Source organism: Drosophila montana, unplaced genomic scaffold (genome assembly GCF_035044405.1).
Source record: "Drosophila montana isolate Dmon_TW-CO22-7 unplaced genomic scaffold, ASM3504440v1 contig_3083_1, whole genome shotgun sequence".
Lineage (NCBI taxonomy): Eukaryota > Metazoa > Arthropoda > Insecta > Diptera > Drosophilidae > Drosophila > Drosophila montana.
The window spans coordinates 15,807-30,581 of NW_026997957.1; the positions used below are offsets into that span (position 1 = coordinate 15,807).

General features: G+C 40.3%; 5 protein-coding genes across 5 annotated transcripts in view; 3 read left to right on the forward strand and 2 right to left on the reverse strand.

Moving 5' to 3' along the window:
* Positions 1-995: 995 nt before the first annotated feature.
* Positions 996-14,775, forward strand: part of mwh (multiple wing hairs) — a 29,554-nt gene continuing 15,774 nt past the window's right edge. Inside the window, exons 1-2 of the mRNA XM_064685513.1 lie at positions 996-1,402; positions 1,463-1,705. Coding sequence (XP_064541583.1) covers positions 1,083-1,402; positions 1,463-1,705 — 563 coding nt within the window. The 5' untranslated portion in view covers positions 996-1,082. The remainder of the gene's footprint in view (positions 1,403-1,462; positions 1,706-14,775) is intronic.
* LOC135430741 (lysozyme A/C-like) lies at positions 1,927-2,414 on the reverse strand. Its single transcript, XM_064685517.1, has one exon. The coding sequence runs from the start codon at positions 2,399-2,401 to the stop codon at positions 1,976-1,978; it is 426 nt and encodes a 141-aa protein (XP_064541587.1). The 5' UTR covers positions 2,402-2,414; the 3' UTR covers positions 1,927-1,975.
* LOC135430742 (lysozyme A/C-like) lies at positions 3,062-3,566 on the forward strand. Its single transcript, XM_064685518.1, has one exon. It carries the CDS (start codon positions 3,085-3,087, stop codon positions 3,508-3,510), a length of 426 nt encoding a protein of 141 aa, XP_064541588.1. The 5' UTR covers positions 3,062-3,084; the 3' UTR covers positions 3,511-3,566.
* LOC135430740 (lysozyme B-like) lies at positions 9,553-10,055 on the reverse strand. Its single transcript, XM_064685516.1, has one exon. The coding sequence runs from the start codon at positions 10,038-10,040 to the stop codon at positions 9,615-9,617; it is 426 nt and encodes a 141-aa protein (XP_064541586.1). The 5' UTR covers positions 10,041-10,055; the 3' UTR covers positions 9,553-9,614.
* Positions 14,123-14,613, forward strand: LOC135430743 (lysozyme A/C). Its single transcript, XM_064685520.1, has one exon. The coding sequence runs from the start codon at positions 14,146-14,148 to the stop codon at positions 14,566-14,568; it is 423 nt and encodes a 140-aa protein (XP_064541590.1). The 5' UTR covers positions 14,123-14,145; the 3' UTR covers positions 14,569-14,613.

A 14,775-nucleotide genomic window follows, 5' to 3' on the forward strand; every position in this document is an offset into this window, starting at 1 on the left:
TTATCGGAAATTTGTTGACTCTAGCTCTTAAGACCAAAAAGATTTGCTCAAAAAAATTGTTTTCGATATCGATAGACCAGTTATCGATTATCGGAAACAAACTAGTGCTGCGTTGGAACTAGGGAGACCATTGTTTAAAATTTTAAGTCTTTAGCTTTTATAGGTTCTGAGATTCTGGCTAGATCGGCTCGAATATTGATGTTGATCATGAATATAAATATACGTTATGTGGTTAAAGATGCTTCCTAATGCCTGTTACATATATTTACACAAAACATTTTCTATGGGTTAAGGTTATAATTACATAAGCATAGAACATTCTCTATGAAAATGCAATGTCTATTAAATTGAGCATAATATTTAATTTTTATATTAGCGAATTTCGAGGAATATTATCCCAAGTGATATTCCTCAAAATTCCCTAATATAAAAATTATTTAGCGACAAAAATAACAAGTTATTTAGTTAAGAATTTCTATATCATTAGTGTGGAATTTGTCTATATTAAAGTTTGAAATATAGAAAATTGGGAATAAAAAAAGTATTTTATTATAAATTGTTCTTGAAATGAGAATTCGTGTCTCACAAAATCACATTTGCGCTTGATGCGAGTGAAAAATGTTGAAGTAATTTTCTCTGCGTGCACGCATCTAATCATGCTGACCATGTCCATGTCCATGTGCTTATGTCCAAGCAGATTACCAAACTGGTCCACGTCCACGCAAGTCCATCAGAATCGCAACAGATAGTTGATCATAATTAGCCAGAGGCAGCTCCCCAATCCTATTGAGAACAGATCGCCAAGGAGCTGCCATCGTGGCCATCTATGTGCTGGTCCGACGTTGACCTCAATCTTGGCGTCTTCGGACGAGATGTCGAGAACTCGCCGCTGACCCAATTCCAACGCCCATTCGCAGATGTTGGTCGACTCACTTCACTTTTGCGCATTTAGCTGGGAACTGGTTAGGAACTAGGTCACACACACACACACACGCACAAATCTTTGTAGACAAATCTTTGGCTGGTTATTAACATTTCATGTCCCCGTCCCATTAGGCAATGTTTGACTGGCGCCAATTGTGATGGGCAATCGGATCGCAGCGGGAGCTGGCAGCAGCGGGCAGCAGGCCAACTCTCAGTTTAATACACGGCGGCGTTATCAGCAGCACAAGCGCGACTATTGTCTGCAGGATGAGTATCGGTCCAAGACCCTGCCGGCGCGTTATCCACAGCAGGAGCCGGCTGATAGCCGGCAGCCGTTGGGCTCCAGCAGCTGTCTGGGCTCTGGCCAGGCCAATGGAACGCCCAACGGCGGCGAGACGTCACGCATGCTGTTTCTGCTCTATCTAATCCATCGCACCTGGAACGTGGTCATGGACACCATGGACACACGCACCAAGAGGTAGTTATCGCTAACCCCCTCCATTGCCTGCTTATCCAATTTTACTTTATTTCCATGCAGTCGCTCAGCGCCACAGAAAGTCACGCCCGTGCCAACGCAGCGTAGACAGACGCAGGCGGATGAGGAGTGCTCCATTGGCATCACAGACATGGACGCCTCCTCCTATTGTTCCCAGTACTCCAGCTGCAGCTGCAGCTATTGCTACGAGGATGCTTTGGAAAAGCGCACCAATGCCTGCAGCTCCAATGCGGATGAATATTCGCTGGACTCCATTTACGAACACAGCAAATCCATGTGCTACAGGTAAGCTTAAAGCAAATACACAATTCAAAATTAACGGCAGCTCAGCTGACAGAGCAAGCAGCTTTTCTCAGCCAAGCAGCTTTTGTCAGCCAAGCAGTACAAATATGTGTTGCCTAGCTTCAGGCAGGCACACCGGCACTGCTTGCCAACATGCATTGCTTGCCAAAGTACACTGCTTGACAGTTGGGTTTGAAACAAAATGCGGTAAAAGAAAAAGAAACTTTTTGAAAAACTTATTTATTAGCGATTATCGTTGTCCAGGTAAATAGCTTAGAAGCAGTCATCGATGGAAGGCAGATAGCCGTCACAGAAGTGCCAGGTGGCCCATGCAGACCAGCCCTGCTGGCTGAGCACCTTCTGGGCGCAACGGACGGAGTTGTTGATGTCGTCGGTCAACAGGGCGTTGCAGCTCAAGGCGCACTCGTTGTAGGAGAAGCGACCGTTGGGAGGCTGGCACCAGTACAAGTCGTTGATCTGGAAGATGCCGTAGTCGTTGGAGCCGTCCGAGTTCTCGGGACCGACCACGCCGGTGCGATAGTCGCTCTCGTGCTGGGCAATGCACGTCCACTTGTCCAGCTGGTCACGAGGAACGCCCAAGTCGGACATCTCGCGGGCCAGGGAGCAACGGTCCATGGTGCGACCCAGAGCGGGGGCGGCAAAAGCGGCCAGAGCAACCAAAACAATGAAAGCCTTCATGTTAAAAGTTCAGAAAACTAATGTCCAACTGCCAAAACGCTTTCGCTTTTATAAGAAACATATAATCTCTAATGCGCAGTTATCTAGAGTACTTTGCGTATTTTCGAATTCCAGATAGGAAAATTGAAAGCATTCTTTTAATATAATCAACTTTCAATGGGTTTGAAATTTAAAATAATATTTCCTGTGTGTAGCTGATAATACGAGTGCAGAACTTTTATATCATATTATTATATTTAATTTTAAAATAATATTGATAGGAAATTGATTGGAAGGCAGAAAGTATGCAATACTTTAGGAATACCCATTTCAAGGAAAGGCATCTAGTTTTCCCTACTAACAAAATTACTTAATAAATAATTATAGCTACCTTTTCAATCATTCCCAATTTCAAAGATATATCAGGAGCCTGAGCATAGAGATCATATAACCTTAACTTCCTTGGCGCCTATTTAGTTATAGGGGAACTTACAACTGGCTTCTCTTTTTTCCAAACCAAATGCCCATCGATTATCTAGTTAAAATTGGCATTAAAAAGCTGCCTGTCAATAATAAAATAGATATCCGACAAAACTGTGTATAATATTACGCACTTCAGATAGCAATAGCTGGGATAAGATAATGCCAGCCTATAAAAGGGAAAGCGTTTCAGCAGTTGGACATCAGTCTACTGAGGTTTAATCATGAAGGCTTTTATTGTTTTGGTTGCTCTGGCCGCTTTTGCCGCCCCCGCTTTCGGTCGCACCATGGACCGTTGCTCCCTGGCCCGCGAGATGTCCGACTTGGGCGTTCCTCGTGACCAGCTCAACAAATGGACGTGCATTGCCGAGCACGAGAGCTCCTTCCGCACCGGTGTGGTCGGTCCCGAGAACTCGGACGGCTCCAACGACTACGGCATCTTCCAGATCAACGACTTGTACTGGTGCCAGCCTCCCAACGGTCGCTTCTCCTACAACGAGTGCGCCTTGAGCTGCAACGCCCTGTTGACTGATGACATCAACAACTCCGTCCGCTGCGCCCAGAAGGTGCTCAGCCAGCAGGGCTGGTCCGCCTGGTCCACCTGGCACTACTGTGACGGTGCTCTGCCCTCCATCGATGACTGCTTCTAAACTGGATATTGATTTTTTTTTTAAATAAAAACGTTAAAATTATGAAAAGCTAAAAATCGTGTTGGTCAAACTTCGCTTTAGGCGCATAATTGGCAGCTCTTATACTCGTTTAAGCAGAGTCTTATACGTGCTGAGCGAAGAGAGAAGCGCAGAGAGAGCGCGTCTTAAACGAGTTAAGAAAGTGAGAGAGAGGGAGAGAGAGAGCGAAAGAGAGCCGAGCTAACTGTCAACGCGCGTTGAAGCCAAGTTTACGGTTGCCCGGTCTCGGCTCTGGCACAGTCAGTGCGTGACTTTTCATCGAAACAGACGTGCGAATCGCAGCGGGTCTTGACTTAATCGAGATAAACTCTGCTTTAGCTTGGCTAAAACGAACGATGGCTTTGCTAGCCATGCTTAAGGTCTAACAAAGTGCAATCGTCAAATGCAGAGCAAAGAACTGGCAGCTTCAAGGCGAAGGTTCTGCTAATCGATTTTTGGTAACACTGGCCACTTATAGTAGTTGGGGTAACACTGGCTGCTTCTGCTTCAGAATTTCTACACCTTCACCCAGGCTCTGTTACGTGTCGCAGACGCGATTACGCGATATAAACATATATAGTTATTTATATACATACATATATAAAGTCGTGCTGTGCGTTCTCGAGAGAAACAAGTTTTTTATTGGCTAGAAAAGTGGCCGCTCCTGCTCGCACCCGCTCCGCTCTTCGGGGCAGCTAACAGCATCGCGAGCGCGCGCTGATTGCATTCTAACGGTAAAACGAGTACGACTCTGACTGGCCCGGCCTGGTGCTGGCCTCTGCTGTGGCCTATTGCAGCATCCACAACAACAACAATAAAAACAACAACAACAACAACAATTGCAACCGTAACTTTGCACGTTCGCTTTGTGCTAATCTTCTCAATTTATGTTTCTTGTTCTTCGATGACGCTGCAAAGTGCAAGAAAGCCAACTTTTACAAGCTCAAAATAAATAGATGAAAAGTGTCTGTACGTGTGTGTGTGCGCGTGCGTGTGTGTGTGTGTAGACATTTTGAGTACATTCTCTGCATTGGCCCAATTCCAATTCGTGTCATTTCGCTCGCATATATGCTCCAAATTGGATTTCGTTTTGGCCTAGAAGTGTGAACAGATTAGAAGCAAACGAGGTAAGTCACATCATCGCTCACCGCTCCCCCGTCCCCTTCACTCGAATGGTCAACTCTCGCGCTGCGCAGAAGCAGCTTATCTGCCGACCCAAACAGTTAGTTGCCCATGACCCGCCATTGTTCTCTGTCTCCCTTCCCCCTTCCCACAACTCTCATGTGGTTACGCCCACCAACTAATCTAAATCTTAACTGAAGCTACCTACATACACATACATACATATGTATGAGCACATATGCTAATAGGGCTCAACTTTCTTTCAGCCAAATATAAATACAAATATAAATACGAATACATTCAGGGCTTAGTCAAATCCTCTTGAGCTGCGCTTATGTGTGGGCAGCATTGGCATTAAACTGCCAGTGCTGCCAGCTTTTTTTTGGCTTGAAAGAACCACTTAAAAGACAACAAGTGCTCGTTAGGCTGGCAGTCGATGCTATAAAAATATTGTGACCACATAAATTGTTGTGTGTGCATTGAAGAAAAAATCAAAATAAGAAAGAGGGTAGGTGCTCGACTTGAATATACCCTGTAAACTGCACTGAATTGTTTGAACTTGCCTCAGCTACGCACTAGAAGAATGTGTACTGGAATAACTTTTGTATATTAAGTTCAATTGTTAGTATGGGGCATATTTATCAGATATCACTAAATTAGTCATTGGCTATTTCTCTGAAATAAGTGTTAGAATATACCCTGTAACCTGCTCTGAGTGTTGTAATATGCATTCATGTAAACTTATAAATGTTTTTCTACTTTTCTGAGCCCCGCACTAAATAAATCTATTCTTAAATAACGTCCGTATTTATAGTCCAATCGAAGTAAGGACTTTAAGATTAATTGAATAGATATACCATATATCACAGACTATACTAAATAAATAGTTTTTTCGATTGTGAAAAGTTATAAAAAAACCCTTTCTATATGCTTAACAATATCCTTCATCCCAACTAGCTCTTTTAATCTTAAAAATTAACCTTATTAACCAGATCTGCGTAAATTACATGAGAACTTTAGTTGATTATTTGGTAGGTGAACCTCTTGGAGTCTTTGATATTGACATGTCTATTATGACAGAGACAGACTGACAGATAGACAGACAGACATAAAGACCTGGCCTCCATCTGCCGGTGACAAACAGTTGATCAATACACCCTTCTTCAAATTGATACAGGGTAGAAAACACATATTTCAGACAAATTACATTTAACCGTACTCGAAAGCGGCAAAAAGTGCCATGGAAAAGATGAAAAATTGAATTGGCGACGGCACGCTTCGAGACAACCCCCCCCCCCCCCCCCTTCCACCGGGCCCAATCTGCCAATGCCCCAGTCCCAATCTGCCCAAGTCGAGTTACAGCTGCTAACAATGCCACTTGCCGCAGATAGAGAGAGAAGTGTAAGACAAACAATAAAAGAAACATCAGTGGGCAGCACAGACACAGGCACACACATAAGAAATACAGGTAGACCCCACTTAAATACATATATACATATATACTAGTTGGACGAAAAGTGTTCCGGTCTGATTTAACAATTGTTAATAATAAATAGCTTATGCATTGGACACGCTCCAACTGGACAGTTGGGCGTCACACGCAACCGAATGGCCAACATACGAGCTCCACAAACACTTTCGGCTAAGCCCCAAAAAAAATGATACTTATGCATATATGAATCCGTTAAAAAGAAATTTTCTTTTCACGGCATTTTGCGGTTAGGCGCAAATTCTTTGTTTGAGGCGCTCAGCAGTCGAGTTAGGGCATTTGCTGCAGTCGGTTTCGAAACTGCAGCCAGGCCCAACAATAGACAGCTGTTGGACACCTGACAAATGAGGCAATTGTTGATTGAGTAACCGCAATTCGCTTAAAGCCGCTCTTTGTGCAGCTTAGGCAATGGGCTTTGTATACCCTGTAACTGTAGAGAAATGGGTGCAATTGACACATATGCACATTTGATCGATTCGAGTTCGATCAGCAAAAAAGCTAGCTTACATTTGACAACAGCCACGTCGATAAATATCGATTTTCAGCTCTGAAAGTTAAATTAAACTGGTTCAAGATAGGAGAAATGCCATCAAAATTGATGAAAAGATTAGACTACTTTTAGCATACACAGAATTGATATATATTTTATTTTATTCACATTTTTTTTCAAAATCGATAATTATCGATTTTTAGAGCTGATTTTTAACTTAAGCTGGTGAAAATTCCATTCAATTTGAAAATTAGAATCTTTTAGAATACACAACATTGAAATATTTCAATATTATTCAAATTTGTTCAATATCGATTAATATCGATTTTCAGCCTTTTCTTTATTACTTTAGCTGGGTAACTGTTGGAAAAAATATCCAGTAAACTTTAGTTTCAGAACTTGGTTTAGTATGCACATATCTTGATAAACTACCCACCAAGCTGATTTTTGGTATATACACACATAAAATTTAATTCTTTATGCCCTGATATTATAATATCGATCAGACAATAAAAACAGCAGTAATTCCCGAATGACTTATACATAATTGGAGGCTGAAGGAAACTCTAACAAGAATTAAAAGTGCCTATTTACACTAGTCACAGGGTATCTCAGCGTCGCACACCCTATTGAACCAAATGGAATTGGCTTAAAGCATTTGGTATAAAGTGTTTAAAGCGGCAGCCATTGCCATCCAAGTGAGCTTAAAGGCCAGCTGTCCACACAAATAATCAGCCAAGCTCTCAATTTGCATTTACTACTCGAAGTCGCTTAACTTTGGAACTTGTGCACATCTGGAGGACTAACGAACGCGACTAGACACCTCCATAGCCATATCAGTCGCAGGTACTTGAGATAGACAACCATTCAAACAACTCCTCCAATTAGATTGGTTTGCACTGCACTTGGGTTTCCGTCTGGGGATTGTGCCTAGACCATGAAAAAGAACTCCATTCTAAAGAAGAAAAAAGAACTCCATTCGAAGAACTAAAAACTAGATAAGAAATTACAACAAGCATTCGGGGAAGTACCCTGCTCTAGATATTAATATGACTGGATTAGATCATATAAAGTTTTTTTCTTAAAAGATCTTAAAGTATATTTGTTGTGCTTGAATATTCTTCAATTAAGTTTGAAGCAGTCTTGATTTAAAAACTAACTGTTTATGTTATAAAAACAATATGAGAGCAAAATATTAAAAAAAGGTTTTAGAAAAAATTAGTTATTAACAAAATTTGAAGGCTTAAAATAAAGTAAAATGTTCTTATTAAATATCTAACATTTATTTAGGTAAAGTTCTATATAAGAATCTTGAACTTAGGAAGTGCGAGAATAAATTAAACTCCTGAAATCATAAATTTCGTTTTTGCTTATGAAAAAGTCGAACCCAGATCTGGAGAATAATGATAATTCCCTCTATCAAATTTCGGAATTTTTTGAATTTATAAATAAATCGAGCCCAGATTTCGACAATGTTTGTACTAGATTTTATCACATATTTCAAGATTTTTTCTGTAACTTTTATAATCTTCTTCTCTATCATATTTAAGATTTTTGGGCTTAAGGAATAGAGTCTTGAGACTAAATTTTCTTTTTAAGCTACTGAAATGTCGAGCTTGACTGACTTTTAAGCAAACTTTTCAATTGACTTGAGAACAAAATTTTTGGTTCCTTCAGCTTCAGGCGTTAGTCCGGATATATCCTCTTCCAGTTCGAGCTGAGCAAAGCCTTGTCTCATTGACTTGCCTCGAAGCGAACTTCTGAGTTGGCGGTTTTCTGATGCGACATTGATTTGTGTCTAAAACCGATTGTGACGGACAGGAAGATTGTGTTTGGTTTTTGCCACTTTCTCCCAATTTACGAATCTGCCAATGTTTGACCAGGGGCGGCCAATGCGATTATAAATTCCAATCAGATTATAATTGCGCACATATCGTGCAGCAGCCCTGGGCGACTGTCAATCAACTCTCGATAGCCGCGATTTATCTAATCAATACGACATTGTTATAATATATCCAACGATTTACGGAGTTACCTTCGACGACATTCGCGACGTCTATTCAACTCATGCGGAACTGCTGACAAATTTTTTGATATATTTGCACTATTTGCTTAACATTTTTATCTGTGAATTCATGTCGATCGATCTCGCTTCACCTCCAAAAAAAATTTTTTTATATATAAATAAAAAAACTCAACACCTGTTCAACTGGTTTTTGGACTTAATGCTTCAAGCGAACATAATTAATATGTTTTTGGGGTTGGCCCATAAATTGGTGTTGACCCGCTGTCATTTGTGGTTGGCCACCTTCCGAAAAGCCTCAAGTTTACTTTCTATGCGCGAGAGAGATGGCGCGAAAATTGGCAAGTTATTTGGCTTTAATGGCCAAACGAATTGCTTTTTAATTATGCCAAAATTTCGGAGATTATAGACCTATAAATATTTTGTTTATCTACTCGTATTAAAAACTCATTATTGGTTTATAAATTGGTTCCTATCCCAAGAAGATCTTTAAGCTAGTCCTGCAGTTCTCTAAAGATGAGCCAGGCTAGAGTATGGATGAGGTATTATCTTAGCACAGATCCCACAGATTTCCAACTAAGAAGGAAATAGCTAGAGTCGGGGAGCTCTATCTTATTCCAAGTATGATTTGCTTAGTTCGAAAACTCAAGTATTTTTAAAATGTAGTTAAAACTTAAAAGTTAGTTCAAAACATATTTAAAACAAGCCGTTTGTTCTTGCTTCAAGTACAATTTAAACTAGAATCAAGTTTTTTAAACCTTGTAACTGAGTAAAAAATTATCTTTATAAAAAAGAGAGAATTTGAGAATTTATCTATAATGAAAAAGTAAGCTTGATTATTTTATATTGTCATCGTTCCACACAATATATATCTTCTAGATTCCATAGAACCTCAAGCAGTTTAAGAGCATAATCAAATTTTATTACTTTAATTCACAAACAAAGATCCAATTGTGATCAGCTTAGAAGCAATCGTTGATGGAGGGCAGAGCACCGTCACAGAAGTGCCAGGTGGACCAGGCGGACCAGCCCTGCTGGCTGAGCACCTTCTGGGCGCAGCGGACGGAGTGGGTGATGTCGTCGGTCAACAGGGCGTTGCAGCTCAAGGCGCACTCGTTGTAGGAGAAGCGACCGTTGGCGGGCTGGCACCAATAATAGTTGTTGATCTGGAAGATGCCGTAGTCGTTCGATCCATTCGAGTTCTCGGGACCGACCACACCGGTGCGGTAGGAGCTCTCGTGCTCGGCAATGCAGGTCCACTTGCTCAGCTGGTCACGGGGCACGCCCAAGTCGGACATCTCACGGGCCAGGGAGCAACGGTCCATGGTGCGACCGAGAGCGGGGGCGGCAAAAGCGGCAAGAGCAACCAAAACAATGAAAGCCTTCATGTTTAGAATTCTTTTCTTCAGAAACTGATGTCGAAGGCTTGCAAGTCGTTCGCTTTTATAGGGCCATATTATCGCCAAGGTATCCCAATCTCAAGTGCATTTGACTAAATTACATATATTCATTGTTTTTAATATAGTATATTTGATAGCCCTGGCTGTCTTATCTTATCCGATAAGGCTACATTCAAGAAAGTCAAGAAAGTCTCGAGATCTAATACAAAGTTTTTCGAGTACCCCAGCTGGATTATTTAATTTCCCATTATCAGCTCCAAAACCTTCCAAATTAACTTCTCTCCACTTTAATTTCCTTCCTGGTGTATTTGTGGTTGGGTTCTGCCCGTTGACTTCTCGAGTCGCCGGTTCGACTCGGTTTTGTCGCGCTCTGATATCATAATGAATTGGTCTGAGTCTGCTTATAATTCGACTGACCCGCTGTCATTCGCTGTGCTTCATTTAAGTTTACTTTCTATGAGTGAAAATGGGCAAAAAGGTTTTATTTTTTTATGGGCACGCAGCAAATTGTTTGTTTTGTTTAGCAAAAGTTTCTAAATTTTATGGTTTTATTTATGGACGGCACACATTGAATTAGATTAGCGCTCATTTCAACTTAATAAGCGTTAATACAAACAAAAAGTAGAAACTCTCGCGAAACTCATTTAAGGCTATTGACAAACATTCTCCACATTCAACATTCTCTACGTTATTGCGCATGAAAGTGACAGTTTTCTATAATTCGCTTTGGTCACCCTAAAACACAAACCTAATAGTCGTTGATTTGTAATCCGCTTTGGTCACCCTAATTTGTAAGCAGTCGTGTTAATACAGATTTGAGAGTTGTGCAACACTTTTAAATTGATCGAAGATGATTGAAGAAAATCTTATTTAGAAAATATTAGATTATATTAGAACAAATTAATCATATTAAGGCCTATTAGGATAATTTTTCTTAATTATGAGGACAAATGATTTTAACCAAGGCATCAAAAGCTTGGATCCCATTCATTGGATCTAACCAAATATATTTGGTAGATGCCAATTTTGGGTGAAGTTGAAATCTAGCCCGCAGTTTCTTTGTGAAAATATGTACGATATGCTATATTTTCCGTAGAAAGGGCAACTATAAGTTAAAGATTGAATTCATTAATTAGAGTTTAATTTAGCTTTTAAAATATTGACGAACAGATTTTAGAACCTTATCTAGAGGCAGGCGGTTGATTTGAACTGTAAACCGAACCATTAAACAACTCTGATCTAATGTGAAAAAAGATCAAATCGGATCAATTAATTTTCTTGAATTCTTGATGTAAAGACTTGTAAACAGTTGAGTATCATTTGACCTACTTAGAGCGAAATATTTGAAAACAGAACAAGCTCAATTTTGCAGAACTGTTCTTAAATTGGGCTGACAATTTACTGACTAGCTAGTTGGACTATTATCGTAACAGTACTTTCTATTGCTATCATTTTGGGCTTATAATTGGACAATTAGCGGCGACTTTTATATAAATGACGCATAATTGGTCGGCCGTGATTCCGAATGCCCAAAGCCCAAAAGCTCATGCATATGCGATGAGGGGTTTTTTTTTTTAGAAATTCTTGCCCGACTATAGAACTGTTAGCTGACCCATAAACACGGAGTCAAGCTGTTGGCTGATAGTCGAAAGGTTCTGCTTATATTAGCTTATAAAACAAACAAAAAAACGAAGTGAAAAAGTAAAAGTGAATGGAGAAGAATTCACAAGTCAGCACCCGGCTAGAAAATCGATAATTCATGGATATCGAAGAGGGTCACGCTCGGCATCCGCCAGCTCCAAGCCACTTTTGTCAGTCATTTGGCCAAATGGTTATACAGTAGCCTTTTGTCATTTGTCTTTCGCTGTTAACCCAGCGCCAAAAGGTTAACAACTTTCTTAGAAATGTGTAGAAATGTGTAGAAATCTGTGGTCGCCTTAAGATCAACAAGTGCTGCCCCGGGACCCAAGGAATACCGCTAGCAATTGATGCAGTTGGGGGGGAAAAGATCTGTGTGCGGTTGCAGCGGGTGCCCCGCCCAACATAACTTATTACGCAGTTACACTCAGAGAAAACAGCTAGTATGAACCGAGTTTAAGTTTAAGTTAAGTTACAGTTCGAGCGTGAATGTACTTAAATTAAGTATGAAGTTCTTTTGAATGGGTAAAACGAAAAAATACTTATGACAACAATTTTCATGCTTGAACTTAACTTAACTTAAGCTTTAATAAAATAAAGTAATATATACATATATTTTAGTCTATTTTATGGTAATAATATAAATCTTAACTAGAAGCAATTCTTAAAAAAAGTGAAAATTATGCAAAATAGTAAAATTTAAAAAAGTCCTAAATGAAGTACAAAATACTTATCCTATGTCAAAAATTTTTTACTTAAATGAAGCATATGTATAGATTAAGTGTTTAAGAACTTTTTTTAAGTTTTATTGAGACTAAGTTTGAGAACTTTATTTAACTCTTATATTTGTGACGTTGCCTTATATTTCTGGAAAAACAAAATCTTCAAATTCAAGCACAGAATACTTATGCCAAGAATTTGTATACTTAAATTAAGCTTAAATGTAGATTAAGTGTTGAAGAACTTTATTTAAGTTTTATGAAGTTTGACTTTAAGAACTTGAAGCCTAATATTTGTGATGCTTGCTTTATATTTCTGGAAAAATAAAAACATAAAGTCCGTTAATTTCGACCTTGTCCAAAATTGAGCACAAGCTTCTCGTTGATTTGTTTCAGTGTACAGTGCATGATGCTCCATGCCTGCGCTTGAATGGGGTTAATATAACAGCGCGTAGCGTCGACAATGACGGGTTTTGCATAGTTGCGGTTGCGGGTCTTTAGACTCCGGCCTATCTCTTGTCAGCCTCCGTGTCGAGAAAGCCATATGTGCATTTGAGTTGGCGTCGTTAATGTACACGTTGATGATGTGTGTTAGCCTGCGGGGTCTGTGCCGAGTCACTGGCTTTAACGATTCAACTTGTGACCGTTATGAAATATAGCCATAAGTACACACGGTTGAGTTCTGTTCAACAAAGACTTGCAGGCCAAATAGTAGCTCTAAGGTCTGCGCCAGTGTTGGCAAAGTAAGTAAGAAAAAAGCAACTGAAGAAGCGAAACGAAGCTCGTTTGAGGCGACAAAATGGGTTTGAAAAAAAAACGTTATGACTTTTCGCTGCTTTTTTCATTTAGCTGCAACAATTGTCGTTTGCTGCATTCGTAAATCAAAATTATATATAGCTGCGATATATCAGAGCACAGCTCTTAATCTTTCAAGGAGCTTTTCGCAAACTCTCACAGCTCAATTATTTAGCTTAAAACTAAAAAAAAGGCGACTTAAGCTTAAGAAAATATCAAAAATGAATATACAACTAGGCTAAAACTAAATAAAGCAGGCTAAAACTAAAAAAAAAATAAATAAAAATAAATAAATGAAAAAAGCTAAAAACATTTGAAAAAAGGCCCAATTTTCCCGCTGCCCACTGTTGTCAATTTTATTCCGCAATCGCACTTTAAAAAAAGTACAAACCAAGCTAAATTGGACAGAAAATGAGCGCAATGGGCAGCACTGGTCCTCAGTTGCCTTCCACATTTAGCTGCAAGATGTAAACAAGCATCGCTCGTAGCCTACTTTAAATATCAATAGCCAACGCTTAAGGCATGGTAATTGTTAAACGAAGACCACGAAACTGAAAAAAAACAACAACAGTTAAAAAAAATGAAGGTTAACAAGGTTAATGGTTAACATTTAAGTACTAGCATTTGGCTTAACACACATAAGTCATAAACTGGGCTAATTCAAGCGTTTGTTAGAGATCCAAGTCCAGCTACTTGCTGTCCATATCAGGCGCATACTATTTATCTGGTAATACTTTTTGGCTAATTTGACAGACGTTTGTTCTATTGATTAACCGAAATGTACTCTCGATAATGATAAGCAAATCTGCCCAATTGGTTAGACGCATTGTCGCAAATCACGCGGCCACTTCAGATAGCGCTTAGCATAGATTATTTGCACCTATAAAAGCCCAGGCCTTTTAGACTTTCTTCATCAGTTTCTGAAGAAAAGAATTCTAAACATGAAGGCTTTCATTGTTTTGGTTGCTTTGGCTTTTGCCGCCCCTGCTTTCGGTCGCACCATGGACCGTTGCTCCCTGGCCCGCGAGATGTCCGACCTGGGCGTTCCTCGTGACCAGCTGAACAAGTGGACCTGCATTGCCGAGCACGAGAGCTCCTTCCGCACCGGTGTGGTCGGTCCTGAGAACTACAACGGCTCCAACGACTACGGCATCTTCCAGATCAACGACTACTACTGGTGCCAGCCTGCCAATGGTCGCTTCTCCTACAACGAGTGCGCCTTGAGCTGCAACGCCCTGTTGACCGACGACATCACCCACTCCGTCCGCTGCGCCCAGAAGGTGCTCAGCCAGCAGGGCTGGTCCGCCTGGTCCACCTGGCACTACTGTGACGGTGCTCTGCCCTCCATCGATGACTGCTTCTAAGCTTCTTTGATAATGAGAAATAAACTTGAAACCTAATGCATTGAATTGACAGTCTTTCTTTGAGCTTACTCGCCTTAAAACTTATTCCTTTATTCCTTTTCAATTGGGGTTTTCGCTCTTCGCTCCTTCCATTGGAAGACCCAAAACAAATGTTGCTAAGGTCAGAGGTTGGACCCAAATAGAAGAGATCATGAGATCATTCCTTTA

Excerpts from the sequence above, each read along its gene's own strand:
- LOC135430741 (XM_064685517.1), bottom strand. The coding sequence starts at position 2,401 with ATGAAGGCTTTCATTGTTTTGGTTGCTCTGGCCGCTTTTGCCGCCCCC.
- LOC135430742 (XM_064685518.1), top strand. The coding sequence starts at position 3,085 with ATGAAGGCTTTTATTGTTTTGGTTGCTCTGGCCGCTTTTGCCGCCCCC.
- LOC135430740 (XM_064685516.1), bottom strand. The coding sequence starts at position 10,040 with ATGAAGGCTTTCATTGTTTTGGTTGCTCTTGCCGCTTTTGCCGCCCCC.
- LOC135430743 (XM_064685520.1), top strand. The coding sequence starts at position 14,146 with ATGAAGGCTTTCATTGTTTTGGTTGCTTTGGCTTTTGCCGCCCCTGCT.